Raw genomic sequence first — 27,058 nt, forward strand, 5'->3', positions numbered from 1 at the left:
AGTGAATGATGCAAAATTCATGGATTACTAAATAATCTCAGAAAACTGTCCGGCAAAGTGAAAAACAGACATTTGTAGAAATTTTAGTAACTCAAAGAACACCGGCTGGTCATCCAGGATACTATTATGATACCAAGATTACTATAGGAGAGTGCAATGCAAAAAGAAAACAAATTATCAATCAAGTGCAGTAGAAATATATCTTACTTCCATTGGAATGTAAAAAGGTCTGGGTGTCCCCAAGTGTAACTGCAAGGATATTACATAATATAAAAAAAAGAAAACAAAACTGCGTTACCTTATCATGAAAAGGCCCGTTTCTCTCCAAGTGAAGGGTAAACCAAAAAAATCTGAAACAAGAAAGTCACAAGAAAAAAAATGAAAAAAGTAGTTCCTATATTTCCTTGACCCTTCTTTCTGCTGCAATCACTGTTCTGTAACTTTTATACAACATACATTTAGTTGAAACTTGGAAAGGGCAAAGATCAATGATCCTTGAACCTTAAAATGTTTTTCAATGAAAAAACCCATGATGCATGAAGTAGCAAAAGAAACATTCTGCATCCTATAAAACTGAGGAAGTAGCAGGTGAAGGGATCCTGCAGGATGAAGTGCCTTCATGGTTCCCAGAAAACCTGTTTGAGAGCCGACGCTTATAGCGCTTTAATACAGATGCCAGGTTCTCTTTTCCTTTGGGAAATGCAACATCACCTGCTGCAGTGCCAGTCCGGCCCTTGCGGCCAGACACTGCAATCTCCACATCCTTGATGATCTCGAGAATCATACTTGCTGTTGTGAAGGATTCATTGACCAATTTTTCAATGGTACATAACAGCCCATTCTGCTGTGACTGGTTGAAGCTCTTCATATATTTTGCTGGTCTTTCAAGACATGAGCAGCAGCTAATCGGATGACGAGGCTTGGAAAATGCAGGATCAAGAATTCCCTGAATTAATTTAGAAAATAAAAATATGAAATATCAATGTGTAGAGCCTGCTAAGTAAAGAAGAGAGAAGGGAAAATTATTGGGTACTACAACAACCAAAACAGATTGTGAAAGTGTAACAGGAACTGATAGTACAACGGACAAGCATTCCATTAGATCCAAACAGTACGAGCAAAATTTAGTAGGTGAAAAATGCAAAAGGCATTCCTTGAATTAACAATCTACACCCAATTTGGTGGGCATTTGCCTCAGTGGACATGTCAAAAAGATTCACAAACAAAGAAGGAACACTAATGCACTCTTGCCATTGGTTAGAAATTAGAATAAAACCCAAATCACTGCAAGTTCTAGGAGGTGTGGTTGTCTCTCCCCCCCCCCCCCCCCTTTTTTTTTTCCATTCAGATGGTTTGATTTACCAATGTTAACCCAGTCAAAATGGCAAAGGCATACAATGGTAACAATGCAATTACATAGCCTTCCCTTTTCTTGGTAGACTTAGACCACCACAAAATCATAAGCATAAATCATAATAATTAACCCTTTCCCAACTATTTGGGCTCGGCTATACAGATCCTCATTTGCCAAGCATTCCAACTTAGGGCCACTGTTAATGTTATTCCAAGTTTCTCCATCCTTCCCTACAACTTCCATCCATATTACCTTTTAATCTTCCCCTCCTTTTCTTGTCACCTTCAGTACAAGAGCCTCCTCAAATCTGCATTGTACATGGCCATACCATCTTAATTGATTTTCCATCACTTTAATTTGTGCAACCCTTACAGCTCTTCTGATACTTATTCACTAAAAGATATGCTACAAAATTAAAGGTCAACAAGCAGCAGTGTAGGAAGTCTGGCTATCGAAGCCCCTGTAAGTACAGCATAAGAAACCAAAGCCAAACTACATTAAGGAAGAGAAATCAAGCTGACTTAAATCTAAAAGATATACAATAACCTCATCCAAAAAGAAGCATAATAAGCAAGCCAACTAGCAGCGCAATCAAGTTTTACTCATGTTTGAGAGTGAGAACGTGCTTTCATGCTACTGCTTATGTATTTTGCTGTGCAAAATACAATGAGATGACATGCAAAGCAGCCACTTCATTCAGAAGATCATATTGTATTGTAACACCATTGTCAGCATTAAGGAGTTTGAATGAGTCTAAATGCTTACACAAACTTCTCATGATTTGTAGAAAAACTCAAAGGTGGAAAAATTGCATCAAGCTTCTGCATAAATCTATGCTTGCAAAGAAGCCAGAGTGATTCCACTGCTGCCAGAATAAATAAACTAGACATGCTACTAAGAAAAAAAACTCTTCTTTTACTTCCATACTTAAAAATAAGGAAAACTGTTAGTAAAACACATGAAGAAAATACTTATAACAGATAGCTACAAATCCTTCTTCACAGGCATTCAAGCTTCAATGCACGCACATCAAATCAGCCATTACACTGAGTTCACATTCATAAGAAAAACAAATATGGCAAGTCATGGTTTTGAGGGTTTTACCTGAAGGCGATTAAGAACATAAGTATATTTGCCCCATAGCTCTGGCCGACTCTCCACGAGTGATAGTTCTAAAATCCGGTGTATGCACCACACACCAAAACTCACAACCAGGGCTGGTCGCCATATGCAACCATTTCCACAATTGGGCAATGACAAAATGTAAGGGGTATCTGCCTCTTCACTCCTCTGGTCTGCACTGGCCCTTTGATCAGCAGACAAATGATGGTCACTCATGTATACCTCATTCCTGCCATTATCATGTAGATATTTCTCAGTTGCAGCAACTCGATCAATTAGCTCCTCATCGGACCCACCATTTTGTCTAAACAGCCAATCTGATCCCTCCAATTTTAGGAGTTTCCTGATACAATGTTGAAGAGATTGAAGAAGGCTGGTTTCTGGTTCCACATGAGAGAGAGTGTCTTTGTTGGGAGCTATGCTGGATCTGGGAGCAATTCCTCCATCCCCTCTACTCTGGTCTGGGCTTACCATACCAAACAATTGTTCGAATGGTTGTCTAGACCAAAGAGATTTCATTTCCGGATTCAAATTTGACTGTAAAGAGAACACATCCCTATGAAGCTGGGGAGAAAGCTCATCAAATGCCAGTGGACCTCCAGCTCTAGAGGTGCAGTTCAAATATTGTGATTTCTCAGATGTCATCCTACCCAGGAATGGATGAGGGCCAATAGGACCACCCCATTTTCCCCCATTCAACAAGGAATTCCTGCTAGCAGCAATGAGTGCAGAAATATCAGGTGAACTATGGTATTTCTTTGTGGAGGCTGAAGGGCCAAAATTTTCACTACTTTCAACCAGGGAAGGGTCATAGTAAGGCATTTCCACCGGCATTCTGCCAATTCGAGATGCTGTTGGGCTTTGCAGACCAGATGTTCCCATTGAACCAAGTCCATTTTGCCCTTGAGTATACATAACCGAATCTCTGAAATTCGGAATAAAGGATGCAGCTGACCTGGGAGTTGGCATTGGTTCTAGTGAAATGCTTGAGGAATAGGGAGTTCTGCCGGAACCAATCCCTTTGAGATAGGATGCTATCTGATAACCATGTATTGTAGCCGGCTGATAATCCCAATTATCAGAAAGTTGAGGCAAGTGCAAACTAGAACAGAGCTTTTCACTGGGATCAAGTAGGTTGCTGCTTGAGTTTTGCATATCTGTGTTCAATACTTGCATATTCTGAGACCAGGATGCGGATCCCATTTGAAGCCCATAGGGTAACTCAATAGTTGAATCTTTCTTCTGTTTGGGAGAGCTGAAGTCCCTTGAGATTGCTGAGAAAACCGCTCCTCTATCTGCATCTGTAAAGAAATTCTTGGACAATTCTGCTCCTGAGCTATTCATTTTGCCAGAACCCACTACTTTGAAATCTAATCCCAACAAAATATCCAGTTTTTTTGTACTTGCTTCTTGAGTTAGCTTCCCATGAAAATCAAACAGATTACCCCAAAACTCATCCAAAATTGCAGCTAATTGACGTCGTGCTGAGCGACCCAATCCAGACAATTTTGACAGGCTTCCACTGCCATTACCTCCATCATAACCTTTTTCCATGACACTACTAAAGGATCCAGGACCATCAGAGGTTGAAGTTGGCAAAGCTCCTCTAAGGGAGCCTTCAGCCTCCAAAGCACCTCCATCATCTTTATCCATGCGAACATCTGTTTCCACTCTGACATCCTTTTCCACCGGATACTTGGACTCAACCCTCTGCACAATACCTGCATCTGGCAAGCCACTAGCAGAAACTCTATCTGTGATTTCCAGTAAGTCAGGTTCAACTGCAGACTTCAATTCTTCGGGATGATGTGATGGGGAAGTACAAGTAGAACTAATGTTTGGACCATAAGAAGACCGATGAGTATCATGGTCAGAATCAATAGATGTCTCAGACATTTCAACATTGAATTCATGAACTGATTTATCAGGAACACCCTCCAGGGAACTTTCCAAGACAGGTTCTACTGCAGACCCCTGATCTTCATCAAATGTAATGTTATCTAGATCATTTTCTTCTCTGCCCTTGGCAACCTCCAACTTATCTTTCTGAGAATGCAAGGTCCATATCTGTGCCTCTGGCCCCTCACTCGCAGATTTTAGTGGTGTAACAGCCAGATATAGCGTAAAAATAATGGAAGTACAACAAATGAGTAGGAGAGCAGTATATGGGGCTATCAGACTGCTTCCTGTACTTCCCCTCATGTTATTGATCCAGCTGCTATTTCCAAATAACATTTCTACGACAAAAATAACATTTGAGGCAAGCATCCCAAAAAATGTAAACAAAGCCAGGATTTCAAGATACCAAGAGATTTTGAAAGCTCCCATTATTAATCTTGATGATGCAACCCGGAAAAGAGGAATCACAGAAGATGGAAGAAGCATAGCCTGTATAACTTGGCAGAAAATAAGCAATTGATACATTCCTTCAATTCCTGCACTCTTTGCACAATAGAGGCCTGAGATGATAGTGAGAGCCTTAACTAACACGTGATGAACCGGCAGAGGTAGCTTTATGCCAAAAAAATGTTGCAATACCACTTGCCCACCAATATTCCATGTTAAAGTTGTGACCTGACTAGAGCAGAGAAGGACCAGAAAAAATGCCATTGGTGCTATTGGAGTCCTAAATATCTGCAAGAGAGAATCAACATATATAGATGCAATGAGTCAGTTAACACAATTCGGATGAATTATTTGCTATGAATAACAATTTGAAAGTTCAACCATGTCAAATGATTTAACCTACCAGAATCTATTAAAAGATCTATTCTGCTAAGCAGAAATGAAAGATAGAAAAGAAAAGGAGAAGGTGCTAACCAAACAGGATTTGGGTGTCATAATCTTGTGAACACATATATCAAAGCAACAGTCCCAACATGCCTAGAAAGTCCATTAGCCCAAACAAACTACATGACAAAGAAGGAATTGAATATCTATGACTTATTTTAGCAAAAATGCAACTCAGTCTCAGCATAAACTTTTTTTTTAATAATAGAACCTGAAATTATATTGAAGCTTGATGTTCTAAGGAGTGCAGATCTGCCATTTCAGCCTCCTCGCTTATTATTTGCTGCTCAGTCACTCAGCAGAATGTGCCGAACCCCTGCTAAGATCTGTTGCCTCTTCACTGAGCACAACTTGATAATAAACAGTTAATTGATAACCTAGTAAGACCTACCTTCAAACCTAAGCCATATCCCTCTCTTATCCCTGTGACAACTAAGGAATAGGATCTGACATGTGATAAAAGGTCAAGTTGGAATTCAAAATGAACCAAATATTCGTCACTTTCTAACACAAAGTGTATATGCTTTCTTAGGTCACAAATGAACTTCTACAACCCATAACCATATTCCATCTGCTACAGTGAAGCTGTGAAGAAACTGCTGAGATGTTGTCACATATATGACGTAACTGTATGTAATTGATACACTGGTCAACTATGCACTACAATAACACGTTATATAAAAGGGTCAAAGACTTTATTTGCACAAACCAGGTTTTGGCCTCCACTAGTCTTTCATTGCATTATCAACAATTCTTTAGTAATGGCACCTCAAGTTCCTCAACATGAACACTATCAGTCATTATCTTAGATTAATCACAATAACTTCATATTCATTGTGAAGAAAACATGCATTTGCCGTCTATTCCTAATGTTAGATCTAATTGTCATCCTCAACTCTCCTAACTTCAGCTTACAAACCATTGACATGGGGATATCATTGCATACAGGAGACAAGCCCCTTGAGATCATTTTAGATATGATATTGCTGCTGCAGATGACCTTGCACATAGAGCAAGATCCTTGGACTTATCACGATCCAAGTCATATGCTAGATCCTATTCCACATTGCGAAGCCATGACCCGTATGGATATCGTCCATCCAAGGCATCATATTTGAGTGGGTGCTATCCTCTACAGCCTCATGCAACTTATGGATCACCAGCCTAATATCATATAGAGGAACGGTATTAGGGTGGTTATCTATCTGGCATGCATTATGGGATGTACGCATATGGGGCAGCTTACTTAGAAGCTTGGAGTAATATCCCAAGCCCAAACTATGATCATGATACCGACATCAATGAGGGGCATAGACACTCCACAAAATTTTAGATGTCAATATGTATTTTGTACTTTAAATCCATTAATTTGACTCCATTTATTATATTAAGTAAAATCACTCATAAATACTTCAACTGTATTTCAACTCTATTTCATGACCCAAAAAAATCAAAACAATTAAAATTATAAATTAAACAACCATGATTCTAAGTGTAAAATAGGCCATTGCTTGTCTTTTCAAGAGATGCATAATCATCAAGCAATAAGTCATAATGATAGGTTGTTAATCAAGGTTCGTTGTACCACCTCAAACTATCCGATTCGGGGTGCTATTGAACCATATGATGGATGAACTAGGCCAATTGCCCCTTCCGTTCGAACAATAGGTGAACTACTCTGAACTGGACAGTTCGAAGTGGGATAAGTGCTAACCATCTGGTTCGCACCGGTTCATGGTCAATTCAGGCTCCACGTCCTCTTGCTTCAATAATAGAAGAGGGAAGAGGAAGGCTGAGAAGGCATGGGCTGAGAAGGCCTCCCATGCCTTCTCGGCCCCACTCTCATTTTTTTTTTAATTTTGAAAACAGGGGGAAAATGCCAAGTTTCCAACATTTGAGCTAAATCCAAGATAAAATTAGGTACTGAGCCTCTCCCCCTCCTCATTTCACCTTTTTTTTTTTTTGTTTATAGGCTGAAAATCGGCAATAAAATAGGAAAATAAAGAAAGATCCCACCAGATTTTTTTGATTTTGGCATGATTTCATCATAAGTTGTAGATCCATAGCTGATCTACATGATACGACCAAAATGATGATTTTTCATTAACTATATAATTTCTAAAATTAAAAATATATATTTGAATTAAAAAGCAAAAAAATAATTGTCAAAAAACCAATAAAATTCAGTAGCATGATCGGAAACATGCATGCTACTCCCTACCAAAATTTGGTGTCAATTTATTTAACTTTTGTCACGATGATGCCCATGTGATATAGACCCAAATCTGAATAACATAAAAAATCAGTAGTATTTTGCGCATACTCACAAGTTGGGAAAAATATATGCAGCATTCTAAGTAAATTGATGTACCAATTTAAAGTCAAAATAATTTTCTGAATATTTTATATTTAAAAGTATTTTAAATAAAAGTAATTAAAATATATTTAAATAATAAAAAATAAAAATTAGTATTAAATATGGATAATTCAGAAGTATTTTCTGAAATACAAAACTAATTTTTTTATTACAATGAAAATTCACTATTTTAAAAAATTAATTAAATAACAATACTCTTAAGATAAAAATATATGTAGCATCCTTATTAGGATTCTACATTATTTGGAATTTAAATATTTTTTGAGATATTTATATTTTAATATTAATATATTAATTAAAAATAGTTAAAATTATTCAATTAAGTGTAGAAACTAGAAATTATAAAAATTTGTATTACATATAGATAATGTATAATTATTTTTCTGGGCTAATTTGGAATGTTCTTGATAAACTTGCAGAAATGGATCTATATAGGATCTAGAGTGTAATATTAGTTGGGAGCATAAGCAAATGCTCTTAGACCAGTACTGTTGGAGATGCAACTAGTATAGCACAAAATTCAAGGGAGGAGTAACTAGGTTGATGCAACATCTAGCTGATGGTTACCCTGATATATCCGCATACTTGATATATTGTAGGAGGTCCAACAGCTTAGAAGTACTTCACTGATTTCAAGGCAATGAAACAAAAGACTAGTGAGAAGAAGGTGAAGATAGAATGCTCGATAGTACAACCACCATCATATCACTCCAAGAATTCGGAGGGCACTAAGGAGTCCATACTGAATGAGGAGGTGCAGATTCATAATGCCATCTTGGTGAGCCTGAATGACCAATGCTAGCCAAACGACATTGCCAGTCATAGTGTTAGCATCCATGCTTGGGGTCCTTGGTGGCAGGAAAGGGAAGAAATCCTCTAGGAAGATGCCTCTAAAAGGCAATATTCATGATCTAAATCCACGTGCCTTCTTGAGCAAAGATTCAAGGATAGACACCATGCTAATCAGGGACAAGGACATGAGAAGAGCCACTACATCATAGTTCCATTTCAGCCATATCTTGGCTGATGCGGCAAACAATACATACCATCAGTCTACAATCACCTCCATCTAAAGCACCAAACCAAGTGTAGATCCAGAGCTGAAAATATCTACGGCAATCTTCTATGGAGCCATAAGGAGTTGCAGAATTGGATAGCCTCCTACCAAAGTAAGTGGGACATATATGGGTTGACTGTGACATGGGATGGTTGGATATATTCCGAAGCATCATCAACTTTCTGCCCTACTGTGATATAAAGATTTCCTTCCACGAGTCGATTGATGCTTCCAATCAAGTGCATGATGCTTAGTAGATCCTTAGACTGATGGAGAAAGTGATTGATTAGATTGGAGAGTACAACATCATGTAGGTTGGCATTGATAATGGGCCATAATATAGGGCTATCAAGGACATCTTGATGGACAGCTGGCTACAAATATTCTAGACTTTATGTGCTATACATTGCATTGATCTCATCTTGATGGACATTCGGGAAGATTTGCACAGTCAAGCAAATTGTGAAGCCAGCCTAAAATATCATACAATTCGTATATAACCCCACATGGATACTTGCTTTGATGAGAAAGTACACAGAAGGTGACATCTTAAGGCCATCAGTCACATAGTTTGCTATGAAGTATGAACTACATTGCACTAAATATCCCCATTGAGAAGAAAGCAGGCCTGCATCAGATGGTCATTAATGTCGAATGGCAAGAAAGCATGTCTAAGTTGGCACTGTGGGGAGTTACATGGAGGGCTTGGTGATGAGCCAATAATTTTGGTAGCAGGCCAACAAGAAGGCCATCAAGCCATTATATGCAGTCTGAAAGCAGTAGATAGCGAAAGATAATATCCCTAGATGGGCTTCCTCTATGAAATGATGATGGCTCCTATGACCGAAATTAGAGAGGCAAACCTTAGGCATGCGCAAAAGCATATTGACAGAGTTTGCCGAACTGCCCTAAAAGCTTATCGACAGGGTTTGCCAAACCGCTCCAAATCGGATAGTTCGAGGCATGCCGAACCGTACCATGGCTAACTATAGCAATTTGGGCATTAGATTCAAAACGCTGGCGAAGATCGAGAGAGGGAGGAGGAAAGAGAGGAAGAGAGAGAAAGGAGGGAAGGGAAGGAAAGGAAAACACCGGTGGTGGCCCGCCGAGGCCTTCGAGGCTCTCGATCCTCCACGAAATGCGAGAAGAGAGAGAGATAGAGAGGAAAAGGGAGAGAAGAGGGAGCGGAAGATGGTAGGGAGGCCGCCGGGTGGCTGCTGGACGACCCAAAATAGCCCCACGACAGCCATGGGTCTATTTTGGGCCATTTGACGGCCACTCGACGGCTCTCTAGTGAACTCTCTGCTGCCTTTCGCTTCCTCCTCATCTCTCCTTTCCCCTCTCTATCTCTCTCTTCTTGCATTTTCTCTCGCGGAGGACCGCAGAGCCCGAAAGGCCTCAACGGCTCTCTGATGGCCACCGCCGATGTCTCTATTGACCTCTCTTTCCTTCCCTCCATCTTCCTCCCTCCCCCTCTCTCTTTCTCTCTCTTTTCCTCCCCAGTTCATCCCTCATTTTCATGTCGGTTCGGACCCGGTACAGGAGCATACCAACTCATAGCTGGCACGAGATCTGGTTGTAAGTCGACGATCATTGATATTGACATCATCGACTAAAGATGGGCTCTCAAATAGATAGGAAGTTGCATCTAGTAGGTAATTTTACTCATATATTTATTTGTCCTATACTATTATGTGTTTTGAGTACAACTATTATGCTAAATCAATAGCTAACTGTATTGATAGCCTACTATTTGAACCCTCGTCCCTAGGATAGGTATGGATGAGTAGTTTTTGGTTGTCTTGCACAATGTAATTGATAACATGGAGTCTGATATGAAAGTCGCTGCCCTATATCTGGAAAGGTGAGTTAACCTTGTCAACTTTATCAACTCGTATAAATAATTCATGTCCTATAATAATATATCTTTCCACAAAAGGAAATGTTTAGAAAGGATTCAACTGCTCAAGCATCTTCAGTGACCAGCCAACTATAGCAAACAAATAGATGAGTCTAGGTATTTTAAGATTTGGACCAAAAGTATTACTTCAATATTAGACAATTAGAATTTAGTAGTGTTTGATATTTAGTTTTCTTAAATGCTTTTGCAAGTAAATGGTAGATCCACTTTTGCCTGTCATCCAAGAACCTAATATAGCTGGCAATTCGGATCCTCTCACTGACGGTCTCCTCCAATAGCTGTGAGCACAATTGGTCCATCTTCATCCTCATCCATAGCTAACAAAGAAACTCTAACGCAAAAGTAACTAAACAATCTTGTGTACGCCCACTGCAATCTATGTTTACGACTGAGGTGCATTGAACAGGAAGTCGAGCTGAAGTACAACAACCCACTTCACAATGATTTCATGCATGATTAAGAGAATCCGATGATTGGGTGGCTTGAGGGCCAAAATAGGAGCCAGAGCTTGATGAGCTAGAATCATCTCCTCAAGCAGTTGGTTTCGCAATCAGAGAGGCTATAATGGATGCAAAGTAATAGGTAGAATGACATATTTCATACTCAGTTCCAACCGATCAGCCATGGGGGTTGAGTGGGAGCTAATTGGTGCATAGCTTCATGTCAAAGACATCATCCCAACAATTTGAACAAGAGATGTTAACAAGAGGCCATCATGGTAACCAGTCTACTCAAGGTGGAGGGCACAATCAATCCTTCCAACAGAGCCAAAGCAAGGAGTTGTTCAAGCTAGCAAAGAAGGCTAAGAAAAGGCATTGCATCTTCTCTGGAGAGACTCTAGGAATCCATTCACTTTGAATAGGAGACCGATGAGCTATTTGATGACCGATTTTGCAGATCATCATGTAATACCAGCAACGATAGTCGTAAAGATTATGCGGGTGTATTTAGTCCCACATTGGCTATGCAGTGGATAGATATTGGATATTTATATAGAGACAAGAAACCCAAATAATACCTCATGGCTAACCTTTTTGGGTGAGGCCCTGGATTTTTATAAATGATATCAGAGCGAACCTGGCTCATGACCTATACGGACTGAGGCACACAATAGCATGGGTCCATTAGGATTAACCACAAGCTGATCGTGATATTTGTGATTGAATTTAAATGAATTTGAACCTTTAGCTTATAGAGGATGTCAAGGCTTAAACAACGGGAGTATGTAAGGGCCATGTTGGTGTGTTTGGTTCTACTTCAACTATACACTGGATAGATCTTGGGTACTTATACAAAATCAAAAAATCCAAATAATACCTTCTGACTAGCCTTATTGGTGAGGCCCTAAGTTGTTACAACAGTTCAAGCGATGATGCATTTGATGGCCAAGGAGGTGCAGGGCATTGGACATCATAGCGTATGACTTACGGCCCCAGAATGGTCTTCAATTCACTATGAATCTCAGTTTACTCATGCCACACAAGATAGAAACTATAGTGCACACTTTGGTAGAGCCCACAAGAAATACCATTGCATACAGAAGAAGGCTCCTCATGGCCATTCAAAAGGATATTGCTTCGGCAGATGACATTGCATGTGGAGTAGGATCCCTACACGCATCTGATTTCGAGTGGCATATCAAATCCTATTCCATATCAGTAGCCTATCATGGATCATTTGTGGCATCATACTTGAGCAGTTACCATCCTTTGTAAGCTCAGCCATCTTTCCATCGGATTTTGCTATTAACATCTTCATATGGCTAGCCTTACCTCAGAGTCATACGGATGACCCCTTCCAAAATAGCTATCCAATGGACTATGAAGGATCATTAAGGCCTATCGCAATATTGACATCTTGGAGCATTGGTGTGAAGCTCATCTAGAATACTATTATGATCCCGATATCTACGAGCCACATCAACACTCCACCAGAGTTTAGATATTAGTATGTATTTTACACTTTAAATACATTAAAATCAATTCGTTTGCATGTGTTTTTACTGAAGTACATTAGTTGGTCTACACCAATTTCACTTCATGATTAAAAAAAAAAGTTATAACCACAAATTAGACAAGAATCCAATCAAATTACTGTACACAAATTTCCATGCCAAGGTGTACCAAGCATCATATCAGCAGCTGGCCAATATGAGTCCGATACCTATTCGGCGGACCTCATTGCCAAGAATCAAGACTAGTGAGCAAGCACTAGCCCATTTGAATTTTATCAACTAATGGGGCTTGGAACCATTCTTCTAGTTGTAGGGTTGGAACTTGATCCCAGATCCATCGAGCTGGACGTACTCTAGGTCAATTTTGGGGCTAGCCTAAGCGAAATCAGATTTGGATCATAGAGCCCAAAATAATTTTCAGCCAGACCCGAGCTTAACCTGAAGTATGACTAGAGCCCAGCCTAGCCTAGCCAATCCCAAGCCTAATAACACCCACCCACCCAAGTCCCACTTTCTTTGCCACTCTCTCTCTCTCTTTCTCTCTCTCTCCCCCCTCCGGTCTCTAGATTTCTCTTCTCTCTTCTCTCTCTCTCCCCCTAACAATAGCTTCCCCTCTCTCACCTCCTAATATCTCTCCTCTCTTACTCCTCCATAGTGTTCTCCCCTTCTCTCTCCCGATGTCTCTCTCCCAAACTCTCTGCTCCCCTGCTCTCTCAAGATTTCTCTCTCTCCTCCCTTTCTCTCTCTCTCCCCCAATTTCTCACTCTCAATCTCTTCTCATCTCTCTCTCTCTCTCTCTCTCACACACACACACACACATTTTGCATAGTGTAGCGAGGATGCAGTAGATAGTGGTGCAGCTAGGCCCCTCGTTTCCTTTCCTAAGTGGATTTGGATTCAGGATTTGGGCTAGGCTGAGCTTTTCAGCCCAATTAGGCTTCGTTGGGTCAAGCCCATCCAGGGTTTGGATAGGGTTCAGCTTTGGTATCGAGTTACGTTTGGCCGAAACTTGGAAATTTTTTTTTTAGGCCCAGGCCTAGTCCAATGCTCAAAATATCTCCTTTGGACCCAACCCAAAACCCGAAAATCTTCTCTGGGCTGGGCCCACACAGCAAAAAGCCCCAACCAAGCCTGGCCCAACTGCAACTCTATCTAGCTGAGACAGCCCTATCAGTTGCAAGTTGACCAAGCTTATCTTATGAAAAAACCAATAAATATATATCAAACTAGCAGCAATTGGAGAGCAAATAAACTCACAATCACTATTAAATCTAAAGCAAGGGTACTGGTATTGAAGAAAAGATCAAACCTGTGAATAGAAGCCACCAAGAAAAGGAATTGTAAAAATATAATCTTGTACATAACTAGTTCAATATTTTGTTTTCAGTTAAAAAAATCACAAGATGTTTAGTGGCAAATTAGTTGTTGTAACAAGCGAAACCAACAATTATCATCCATACTTAGCTACAAGAAGCTAATAGCAAGGAAGGAATATGAACCTGGTCCATCAGCAAAGAAACATCTTGGAAGTTAAGCACAATGTCTGCATTGCTGAACACCACAGCTGCTGAGTTCATCAGCACGTAGTTCACCAGAAAAATGCCAGTAAAAATGAACAGAATGGCAAAAAAATGGTCATGAAACAAAGCATTCAAAGCTACATTTGGGAGTCTTCTCTGCCGCTGCACAAAGGTGAATTGCCATTAAATAATTATCAATTTTGGAAGCAAAATCTTTGAGCATAAATTGAGAAGATGTTGGCATGAGAACAAAGTGCACAATAAAGATTAAATCAACCTGTGAACTGAATCATTTTCAAAAACCAAAAACCAGACACAAGAGAATGTATATAGCTTCAGGATAGGGATGAATATTTAATGTGTAAGTTCTGGAACTGCCTTAATATGTACAATTGTGGCCTTATGGATAATAGATATGAAAGCTAAACAATATTAAACAGCTGCACATATGTTGAGGAGTATGGTCTTATGGATGATAAATATGAATAAACAATAGTGAAAAGCTGCATATATGTCAAGAAATATGTAAACAAACTGATAAAGTCAGTTCACATAAGATATCACTCGTGCTTCTCATGCATGTTGAAAGATAATAATGCAACAACAGTTCCCTGGCAGCAAAGTTTGTCTGGATGCTATTAAATAATGACTTGCATAGAATACTAACTTGCAAAAAGAAGAGGAAAAAAAAAAAGAAAAGAAAAAAGAAAACCCTGGCTGCTTCTCCTTCTCCAAAAAATGAACATAAGAATGGAATCTGAGATGCGGATTTGGTGATAAAAAAGTGATTCCATGTGTATAACTACCTTTAGGGTTTTGAGTTAGTTTGAGCAGGTCTGTTTTCCTTTTAATCTCTGATTTTTAATCTAAGAACATCCAATACAAAATAAGATTTGGTGTTTATTGTCTTGTATGAGACATTGTAACCAAACAATTCATAAAAAAACAACATGCAATACGTTTCGATCTAGGCTGTGCTCAAACATTTTCCAGGATGAAAATCCTAAGCAATTGATCTTTTATACTTCCAAGAGAGAAAAAACATTAAATAGCACTCCTATTTCATGCAGTATCCGAGCAACCACTCTGACAAATGAAGTAGATCAAAGTCCATTTCAGGAACATGCTGTGACAACAATGGGTAATGTAAAATTGAGTGTAAGCATCGTGGTAAATTAGAACCAAAGAACAGTCACCAATAAATTCTGTGATATTCAAAAGATATCAGAGTTTAATGAGTTCCGATTGCAAGTTAATGAGAAGTTTTAAGAAAAGACAGTCAACTCTTAAAATTCACCTGTACAATTGAAGAGTGTATGTAAAAATTGTGCGCCATTATATTTGCACCAAGAAGAGCCATGAGTGAGTATGCACTCTCACCGCTCAACTTAGGAAAAATCACATTCATCACAAGAGGAATTTCTGGTTGACTAATTAATACCCCAAGCACATAGAGTAGCAAAGCAAGGCCTGCTATGATTACATATAATGTTTCTGCTATTCGGTTGTCCTGCATCTCAAGAAGCATCACAGGTATTAAATTTTTTGCATTTTGATGCTGTTAAAAGATTAATGTAAAAGGAATGCCAGTAGAAATCCTACCAAAACAGTGACAAAAAAGGGAAGTAAAACAGCACCAATTGCAGCAAAACAGATACATGTGACCAGATCAACCCCAAGTAGAAGATTGAGTCCATATGCAATGCCCAAAATCTGCAATATTAAACAGAAGGTAACTCAAAACCTCATCATCTGTGGAAAAAAATTGTGAAACTTAGAGCTTGCGTGGTAGCACTATTATTTCTTGTTTTCTATTTTTAAAAACAAAAACACAGAAACCAAAGACAGAACATGTTTAGTGTTATTGTTTCTATTTTCTACTTTCCAAAAGTCAACATTATCATATCTAGAAAAACTAAAAGTAAGAAATCCTTACATTTAAAATTTTTGAAAATAAGAAACTCATTTTTACTACTACCACTGATACCACCACCACCACCTCCACCATCAACTTTGCCAGCACCACCTCGATCGCCTCCACAATAACGTCGTCACCATCATTTTTACCATCTCTGACATACAACTATTGCTGTTGCCACCACACTACCTCCACAGCCATCACTACCACCATGTTTATATTTTTCAAAATAAGTATTATAACAAACATGTTTATAAAAAATGTAAAAAAAGAATCAAAATTTCTATTTTTTATCTCTGAAAACAGAAAAATATAAGTGATGCCAAATGACACCTTAGTTGGCCTTCCAGTTCCACTATTATTGAAAACCAAAAGGCAAAAAAAGAAAACCCTTCAGGAAAAGCATAAATGAAGCAGGTGCATGACAATTTAATGAAAAACATCAAATACCGTAGTCAGGTCTGAAGTAATCATGGAAAACTCTGCTTGGAGTCCAAGTGTTATGCATGCTGGCCTGCAATACTCCTCTCTGCAAATCTTTGCACAAAAAACATGGAAATGGAACAGATTTTTAGCACATTCAAGTAATAAAGAGAAGTCAGAAGATAATGCAGCCACATGACAGGAATGTTGGCTCATGAGTTTCAATTGCTAAGAAACAAGGACTAAAATCTCATGTGTACCCCCACACACTGGCCATATGCTGGCATGATAGGGCCATCACATACACTAGCTCATATCATGCCATACAAGACCATATCAAGGCACACAACCCTGTAAAAATAGATACACTTTTTCTTCTTTTCACTCATTTTGTACCAAAGTATATCCCTGAAACAAGGACTGTATCACACTGAGCAGCCTTCAGTACAGTATCAATCCTCAAGATTTGAATCTTTGCCTCAAGCTATTAACAATACTTGCCACATGCTAAAAAAAAAAGAAATCCTGCAAAATCAATGTACTCTTTCATGGGATAATTTTTATTCAGGTCAAATAAGGTAAGAGTGTCATCTACATTTAAGTGCCAGATTCTTCGTATGTAGGATTCGGGAATTCCTCTCGAGCAATCTCTTTTTATATTCTTTGTCATTTTCCTCCTTTCGTGCATGAGGGGATGCTTTGTCACAATATGGTTAATGCATTTGTTTAGGCTAACAATTTATAATACCACAATAGGAAGCATTTTAGCACCAAATTTAACCATCATTTAGATAGCAGCACATTTAGTTGGTGGTAGAACAGGTTTCAGCAAGCAAGATATTACTATATTTTGGATTAAAAAAGGAAAATTAATTACCTCTGCAAGATTCTTTCCAGTGATCATACCAATGCAAGTTGCAAGGTACTGGCACAAAATGGCAGCGAAATTGAAAAAGAGAACTAGTAATATGAGATCATATCCAAAGCGGGCCCCACCCTCCACAGCTGCCACCCACTTTCCAAGGTCAATGTATCCCATAGAAATCATAAGTGCAGGTCCAATAGACGGGAAAAGATGAGGCACTGCTCCCCCTGACGCCATAGTTTCCGTGGCTGGGCAATCACTGGCAGGATAACACTACTATCCACAACTCTGAGCAAACAAAGATACTTTCAACCAAGTATCAATTTGAAAAAAGTGGCACAGCCTCAAACTAAGATATTAATGATAAGTTATTTCAGTCTAAGGTGAATCTAAACAACATTTCCTCTAATGGATAATTTACCAAAAGAAAACTTCCACAGTCAGACATCCCCTATCTTCTAAGAAGAGTGGGAGACAGAAAACATGACCATGCCTGAGCAATGTCAAATCACATAAACTCCTCCAGTCCAGTTATGAAACTACAACCTAACAGCTCGTCATGCTCAAAATTCTGTTAGGATGCTCATTAACTAAGTAAGCTTTCCACAGAAAGCTGAAGTTATATCTTCAAAACCTCTCCAGAAATGACAGCCACCTCGAAGGCTGAATTTTTTAAGCGCACACACCTTACTTCTGTTTCCTTACATGACCTCAATCAGGCAAGATCCCACCAACTAAACTACTGGGATTTGGCTGAGGAAGATCCCAAGCATCTTCCATCAGTAAAGTTGCAACAGAATGCAAGCAAGTCTTCGAGTCATCCAAAAAACTTTCACCGCAACAAATCACGGAATCCTGAGGTCGTGCGCAGAATGTCTCCAAAGTCAAGGATCCTCCAAGTATCTCTGCCTAATTTGATTCACCTGCAGTAAAATTAACGATCATGGACTGAAAATTGGTAAATAATATTAAGCGACAGAATGAGCAAAGATTCCACGATAAACAATTTCAGAACTCGATTTAAAGAAGACATTCAATTGCTCCAAATTCGGAATCTTGGCCACTTCAAAATTGCCTTTTTTTTATATATTAAGAACACACTGAAAAAAGAGTATCCACAGTACTCCATCCACTGATCTAAAGAAGGTGAAGAAGAGGCAAAATAGAAGATAAAACCTATCACAAACATACTTAAAAATCTTTCTTTTGACTTACAAATCACAACAATCAACATCCAATAAACAAGAAAAAGCTAGAAACAGGAACCAACCAATCTTAGTCCCAATCCACTTCAAGTTTTCGAAAAGCCCAACCAAGCAAGTATCGATCAGTCATTTAAAAGCAAGGCAAAGAAAGAGGAAAAGAATAGAAGCAGAACAAAAAGATCTGGGAGAAATAAACACTCCTACGACCTCGGTCAAACCATACTCTCTTCTCCTATTGGCCATAAAACTCCCCCACAAACCGGTGAACAAGATTTTCGCAGTTTCAAGCCTCACAGATCAAATCCAAACACTATCTAGAAAGAAAACAAAAGACATATGGGATTGCGCAGTCTACCTCGAGTCTGCCCCACCACCGGAAATAATCGACCACCGTTGACAGAAAGAGCGAGAGACCGCAGGGAACGTCCACCGCCACCACCGCCGGCGGCATCCACCGCCACCCTCGAAGAAAAGCTTTTCCGAGGAGGGGAGGAAGAAGAGGAGTAGAAGAGAAGCTCCAACAGGAGAGATGACCATCAACTCGAAGGATTCTCTCTCTCTCTCTCTCTTCCTTCTTGTTTTATATTTATTTTTTACTTATATTTTAATTTTTTCGGGAAGATTCTTGGCTCACTATTACCGGAGCGGCGCGACCCTCCTAAGCCCAAGGAAGACCACTCCTTGCACAACGGACGGCTCGTGATCTGAGTTGCCGTCCCCTGTTTGGTGGTATGTTGATACATGCTTGGCTTTCTGTGGCAGACTGACACCGGACTCTTCCCCCAACCCGCTCCCTATCATTCGTTCACCGTTAATCCCCAGCAACGCAAAACCATCACCTACACCCTCCCAGACCGACGTGGAGTCAAGTGAAGCTGGACCGTTCACATGTGTCCACGTAGCGTCGGGAAAGTGTTTGGTGAATGTTCTGGGCCGCGTGAGATTCTCTTTGTTTATGTCTATAATTGGGTAGTAAAATAATAGGGACATGTGTGTGTGGTTGGGGCTAAGAAAGGGAAAGCCGAGGGTCAAGGGGCTGGGTGCGGTGGCCGACGCTAACGTGTGATATATCCCGTGATAGGGTTTGTGGACTGGATGCTGCCATTCTATCTACCCGCTAACCATTCTATCTGCCTTCCAATTAGCTGCCCTAGAAGTTAGATAACTACTAATAAAAGATAAAATAAAATATCATATGTTGCTTTGTTCATTTTCTAGTACGGTCAAGAGGTAATTTGACAAAAGGTAGATATTATTTGAGAAAAAACGATTAGCACTCAATTCTAGTATTAAAAAATAGCTCTACCACAACAAGTCCCAAGTTAGAATTGGTGCATTCCAGACTAATCTTGCCATCTAATACACTGACTTTATTTGAGACTATCCCACCAGTGACCAATCCTTTGATGGCATGTGCATGGTAGATGTTTGAATTTTATTTTTTTTAATGGCGCTAGATAATATAATTAATCATTTGGAAATGATATGACTTCGTACCAGTTACGACTATTATTGCCCAACATAGATGCATGTTTCATTGGTCTTGGATGTGCATTTGCCAGTAATTTTGCTGTGGAGGTAGTTTATAGACAGGGCCGTAGATGTCATTTTTCATGTGCTTATCACTAATGGCATTAGTCGCAAGCAGCAAGCTAAGCACTCTACTGTCTTATTTGGTTTACAGAAATTGGAGGAGAAAAATATGATCTCTAAGAAATAAAAAAAATTTTTCTTAATTGATTGAAGTTTTTCAAAGAGAGAGATTGAAAAAAAATTATTCCATGAAAATATAATTCTTATATTTTATAGAAAAAAATTCATAAAGAAGATAAATTTTTGAAATTTTCATGGGATAAGAATTGGAAGTCTCTTTTTTTCAAAATATTTTTTAATACTATCCTTTTATATTATATTAATATAAATAATATTATAATATTATATTAATATTTAAATTGAAATATAAAAATATAATAAGTTATTATTAATATTTATATTAATATATGTATTAGTATTATATAAATATAACAAGTTGGTATGATCTAAATGATTTAATGTTATATTATATTATATTAATATTATATTTATATTAATATAAATATAATATTAATATTTATATAAAGTTTGAAATGAAAAGATATAATTTTATATCTATTAAAGATATAATAAGTATTTTATATTATTTTTATAAAAAAATAAATATTTAAATAAATATAAATTATTCTGTAATAAACTATTTTTCATTGTCAATCAAATATGTTAAAATTATTTTTTTAAATATTATATTTTTAAAAATTAATTTTTTAAAAATAATACTTTATAAATTTTTCTCGTGAACCAAATGGCTCTTCCATGCTATTTTTGGGGTTGGAATTTTATGGCTGGCTTCTACTACGCGGGAAACTAGAGAAAATTATAGGCTAGATGGGATTTGGCATTAGCATTTGTCTTGACTGCAGTCTGAGTCTCCGCTTATGATTTGTACCATCGAGGGTTCCACCTCCAGGGGCAAATCTAGATCGAGATTTTGCACGAGCAAATTTAGGTTAGTTTATTACCTTGCGGAGAGTGAGGCGGATTCATCTGTACTTTCCATTATTGCCTATTATCTTCAAAATAAATGGAAGGTGCTCTGTATCACCAACTTGTACCGGTGAAACCTGGAGAAATAACAGCATATGGAAAAAGAAAACCAATGATTGCTGATGCAATAATCAAACATTTGAAGTTTGGGCCAACAGATGTTTTCCTTTAAAATTTTTTTTTTAAAGAAGTGCAACCAGGGATCTAGCAACTTTCATTGAGATTATTAGGTGTGACGAGGATGGTAATTTGAAATCTTCTTTTTTCTTTTCTATTTGTAAAACCAATCAAATATATAATGCAACAGTCACATACTACCCATAATGGCATTTTTGCCATATTTATATCAAAACCATGTTGGGTTGATGACTAGTTTCCTATTGTGTTTCTCAGAGAAATTCATATTTTATATCCATTATTTCAGTACACCTATTTGAACATCATTCTTAATGTGTCTCATCTATGGTTTTCTCTTTTTTTTTTTTTTCAATTAATGGATAAAACAGTTCCCATTTTTAGTCATGTGGTTCTTCATATCCACTTTCTAAAGTGGCAGCTGTAAAGTTGAGTTTTGCCCATCTGCCGCTTTGTCTTTGGTATCTTGCAAACCCATAAAATATGAGTCCTCTATAACACTATTTATAGAAAAAATCTTACAATGGAGGTACCTAAGAAGTTCGATCAATTTTCTAATCTAAGCAACACTCAATTTGCTAAAAACATTGGCTTTAAATGAATAGAGAATTTCATCTACATATTTTTCAGCATATCAAAATCTACCATATATATATATATATATATATATATATGATGAAGATGATGATGATGATCGAGAGATTTTCTATGACTTAAACTGTAGAGTATTGACTGCCTGGAAGCATATTATTGGGAAGCTAATTAACCTAAACTATCCACAGGAATATACCATTTCAAATGCTGGGAATCTATGATATGGTAAACCTTCCCGGTGATGCTAGTAACGGTAGCAAAATATGTACCATTGTTCTTTGGTTCCCATCAATGATGTAGGTAGCATTTACAGGTGTTTTAAATCTTGGCAATCCAACTCAAGGTTTATCTAATATCAGAGGATGTTTGGTTTGTAATCGAAATTGGAATGAAAATGAGAATCGAAATGGCTTGGAATCATAATCGAAATGGTCAAATCCTCCAAAGCGTTTGGTTCGTGATCGAAATCAGAATCGGAATCAAAATTAGAATGAAAATTTAAATCCATAGAGGAGAGTAGAGATTGAGTTCTGTATAGATTGAGCCATTTCCATTCTATCCTGAAATCGAAATCGAACTGAGACTCCTCCCAATCAAACTGTTGGAATGAGAGTCACTCATTCTGATTTCGATTTCAGACCTCTACTCTCCTCAATCAAATACCCCCTAAATAGAATCAAGAGGATTTTTGATTGGGTTAGTTATTTGATAGCTCAATTGTAAGCAATCTAACTCAAAACTTGGTGATCCAACTTAGCAAAATTCGCTAATTTTTCCCTCTTTTTTTAAGAGACTTGGCTTAGTTTTTAAGTAGATCAGTGTAACCAAGTTTCCAAAATTGACCTTACCAAATTATTTTTATATGTATTACATATTTCAAATTATAAAACTGTAGATATTTTGTATTTCTATTTTTAGACTATTTAAATAACAATTTAGATTATTTTATGTTGGTTGGATGTTAAGTTTTTTTTTTTTGGTGGGTTTCTGGCATAAGTACCTCAAATCATCCGTTTTTGCATGGATATCCATCCATTAAACTTTTTATCTAATTACATTAACAAATAACATTTTTTAGTATAATTTGACGCCATATATCTTTCACATTACTACCTTTAAAAAATCTAGCATCTAGTTTTATCGAATAGAGCTGCATTTTTATATATGTTTTCAGGAATATTAATGTAAAAGGGTAATAAAGTCATTTTATATATAAAATAGTTATTTATTAATACTTTTTTGGTAAAACATATGAATTTATATAAAAACAAATATCTGAAACAGATAGTGTATGTATTGCAAGATAGGCCCAGAAATGATTCCCTCAGAGACGGAGCAAGGACCCGAACACGGTAAAGACAATACATATTGGAACAAAGGAACCCAACAAAGGACGTAAAGTAGAACAAAAGGACTTGAATACAGACTCTGAACAGAGAATATAAACCCAATAAAGGTAACAGTAGGTGGCAAAAAGAAAAAAAGAAAAAAAAAAAGAGAGAGCAAATCTCTCCAAAAAAAGGCAGCATATAAACTGTACTGTAACTGACAATAGAAACATATTGATGGGGACGGATATATATTTAATTTTATATTAATTATTTATTAAAAATTTTAAATATTTATATAAGATTAAAAAATTTTACCGTTATGTTTATAAATAGGTGCATAAATTTTGATCTTGAGTACATGTCAGGACTTAAACAGAGAAATATATAAAGACTTAAAAGAAGAAATATTGGAGGATCCGTGTGGACATATATTTAATCTCATATTGATTATTAATTAAATTTTTTTTAAATATTTATATTAAATTAAAAAATTTAAATAATATTTTTGAACTAATATTTTTGTATAGGTTCTTGGATTGTTATAAATATCATTGAAAAAATGATGAAGAAACCCAACTATTAAGCAAAAGACCCCCAGCCTGATATAATGTGTCCAATTCATGCGGCAGAACAGTGAGTGAGAAATTTGTTGAATAGGCCCATGCAATAGACCAAGAGGTACATGAGACATGGTGCTGTCGCATAATATAGTATCATACTCCCAGTCCGAGATCGTGAGTAGGAGATCGCAGCAACCATCGCATACTTATGAAGAATTCTCTCCATAAGCATGCAAGGCATCTCATCACAATATCAATGCATCACAGTGGAATAAATTTAAATAATTATTATTCAACTTTAATTCAAATAATTAAATCAAATATCTTACATCCAATAAAATTTTACTAAAAATAAAACAATAGATCTAAGTTCAATGAAGTTGACAATGCTAAATCTCGCCTCTAAAAGCTCTATCCCAATATTTCTTCCCACACTCGTAATTAATTATCTGAATTTGAAAAATAGAAAGAAAGGTAATGAGCTAGACAGTCCTAGTAAGTAATAAATATCTCAACTAGATATTTCAGATATTATATAATTTTCAAGAACAATGCTGTAAATAAACATAAAAATATATTTCATGCTGATTTTATACAAATCCAATCTTTTTAAAATATTCACATATAATATAATCATAAATCCGATTCGATTCAAAACACTCGTAACTCAACAGCCTCGACTATGACCAACGTTTAACCCCCATTGGCGGGGTCCATTGAATACCAGCACATAACCCCTACTGGCAGGGTCCGCAAACACCAGCGCACAACCCCCACTGGTAGGGTCCACTAAATACCAGCACATAACCCCCACTGGTAGGATCCACTGAGTACCAACGTATAATCTCCATTGGCAGGGCCCACTGAAACATAGTTAGACTGAGAGCATAAATTCGATCTGTATCAAAACACTTTTGTATCATAATATATCATAATTTTTCACTGAACATGTGCATAATCGACGTACCATAATATTTCAAAAGTACTTTTCTTTCAAAATATAATTTCATAAATCATACATAATTTTAGAGAATAATTATTTATTTTTAGAATAAATATGAAATATCTTGAGAAAATGATTCATTACTTACCTTTCACAGAGCACTGAATGAATAGATCGACTAACTTCTAGGAGATTCTTCAGTGCCTATTATCCAAAATTATATTTTTATATTAATTTTAATTCAAAAGTAAATCTAAACAAATTCCAAATCAAAACCTCACTTAGAATCAGACTCTTCCCTAAACTCGATCAAAATCATCAAAATGAAGTCTTTCACTATGCTAATCTTAGAAGGATAACTTTAGAGAGAGAAATCGATCAAAAGAGAGTAACAATATAGAGAGAGAAAATTCTAGAGAGAGAAAGTTCAATTCTAGAGAGAGAAAGTAAGAGTTCAAACTGAAAGAAGAGAGAGAAGAGAGAGAAGAGAGAGAAATTCTCCCTCATTTTTATTTTATTATTTATTTATTTATTTATTTTTTCTTTTCTTTTTTTTTTTCTTTTCTTTTTTCTTTTTTCTTTTTTTTTCTTTTTTTTTTCTTTTTTTTTTCTTTTTTTCTTCCTTCTTCTAGTTCTTCCCATGGCCTCCCCTGGGTGAAAAAAAATGAAACAGGGGACCGAATGGTCCCCTCATACGGTTGGCTGATCGATGATCGACCGGCACAGGAATGGCTGGCAGCCGAAGGAGAGCGCACCGCCATCCCAAAGGTCTCAAACCGGTGGCCGGCGACGACCACCGACGTTCGAAAACTAAAAAAAATCGAAACCTCTCCCACGATAAAATCCGGCGACTTCGATCACCGACGAGCGTGCACACCGGCACGGGAAGGAAGGGAGAGAAAAGAGGAAGAGAACCACATGCTTACCTCGAGCTCCGGCGACCTCTCCGGCGAGGAATTGCGGCGGGCACGGTGATGGTTTCTGCGAGCGATTTCTGACGATCTTCGCCGTTTCGCTCCAGGATTCTTTGGTAGGAAGAAGGGAGAAGGGTCTCCCCTTTAAATAGAACCGAAGGAGAAAAGTTTGACTCCTCTCCGATAAGGTTTCCGACTCCGATTAGGAGCCGGTCGGGAGAAGAAGACTCCCGCAGGGAGTCTTCTTCATTTTTTTTTTGTGGGCTGGGTTTAAGGCCCAATGGGCCGGATGTTACATTCTTTCCTCTTAAAAATAAATTTCGTCCTCGAAATTTTTCTTATCTGTCACCATTGTATTGGAAGCCTGTGCATTTTGTTAAGTAAGTACATAAACTCTTCCCTGGGTTTTAGAAATCTGTCCACCACCCTTATGTTGTCCTTCATAAGTTCTTTGGCCAACTTGATTTTCAGTATTTAGCGGGCAGCTAGTAATTTTATGATCCATCTGACCACGTTTGAAACAAGCACCTGTATTCCAATGGCAATCCTTGTTTGCATGATTTTTGCCACATCTGGAGCACTATTTACTATCAATCTGTTGAGTCTTATTATCTATTGCTCCCTTAGCTGAACTTTTGATGTTTTTATTATTCTGCTCTTGTGTATCATTTGATTTTGCTCTCTTTCTTTGCTTTCTTTTCTTTTCCATGCGTTCTTCATTGACTTCTCTTTCAATTATCAGTGCTTTATTTACCACATCTGCATAAGTTGTCAATTCATATAAAACCACTTATTTTCGAATCTCAGTTCTCAGTCCCATCTCAAACTTGTGAACACGTTCTTGCTCACCATCCACTAATCTCGAAGCAAAATTTGCTAACTTTGTAAATTTTGCTTCATATTTAGTCACACTCATACCCTTTTGCTTCAAATAAATAAACTCTTGCTCTTTCTGGATCCTTATACTCCGAGAAAAATACTGATCGTAGAATATAATCCTAAATCTTTCCCAGGTAAGTATTTCGCCGTCTTGTTCATACTTGCGCTGTAGTCGCTGACAGCAGTTGTATGCTTCTTCTTGTAGTAAATAAACTGCATATCGAATCTTTTCTTCATCAAGACACTCTTGGACAGTGAAGGTCTTCTCCATCTCCATTATCCAGTTATCAGCCTCCAAAGTTCAGTAGTCCCCTTGAAAGCTGGAGGAGCAAGCTTTTTAAATTCTGAAATATTGTTCCGTTGTACTGGTTGCTCTCCATGTTGTAGTGGTGGATGCTGATGTTGTTGTGTATCTCGTTGTATCTACTGTTGTTCAAGCATTTGCTGCTGTATTTGTTGTTGCGTTTGTACCATCTCGATTAGGGTCTGCATTAACTGAGCCATATCTGGTTCCTGACGTGCTCTCGAAGTACTTCCATTAGGATCTACGACTCCCTCCTCCTGAGGAGTGCCACGATCAAATGGGGAGTGCTTGAGTAGTTCTTGTCATTCTACG

The 27,058-nt window shown here is 37.7% G+C and overlaps 1 protein-coding gene across 4 annotated transcripts; it reads right to left on the reverse strand.

Moving 5' to 3' along the window:
* Positions 1 to 379: 379 nt before the first annotated feature.
* On the reverse strand, positions 380 to 19,088 carry LOC105059761 (protein ETHYLENE-INSENSITIVE 2). Of its 4 annotated transcripts, none has more exons than XM_010943216.4 (8): positions 18,862 to 19,088; positions 17,314 to 18,224; positions 16,464 to 16,550; positions 15,698 to 15,808; positions 15,393 to 15,605; positions 14,075 to 14,257; positions 2,459 to 5,110; positions 380 to 946 (listed from the first exon to the last, which is right to left on the reverse strand). In XM_010943216.4, the coding sequence occupies exons 2-8, from the start codon at positions 17,536 to 17,538 to the stop codon at positions 566 to 568; spliced, it is 3,852 nt and encodes a 1,283-aa protein (XP_010941518.1). In that variant the 5' UTR covers positions 17,539 to 18,224; positions 18,862 to 19,088; the 3' UTR covers positions 380 to 565. The 4 variants fall into 4 exon arrangements, with proteins under 4 accessions (XP_010941518.1, XP_019711199.1, XP_010941527.1 ...); XM_019855640.3 differs by lacking the exon at positions 18,862 to 19,088 and adding an exon at positions 18,572 to 18,720; XM_010943225.4 differs by lacking the exon at positions 15,393 to 15,605.
* Between the last annotated feature and the right edge of the window lie 7,970 nt (positions 19,089 to 27,058).

This window comes from Elaeis guineensis, chromosome 2 (assembly GCF_000442705.2).
Source record: "Elaeis guineensis isolate ETL-2024a chromosome 2, EG11, whole genome shotgun sequence".
In the NCBI taxonomy this organism is placed as follows: domain Eukaryota; kingdom Viridiplantae; phylum Streptophyta; class Magnoliopsida; order Arecales; family Arecaceae; genus Elaeis; species Elaeis guineensis.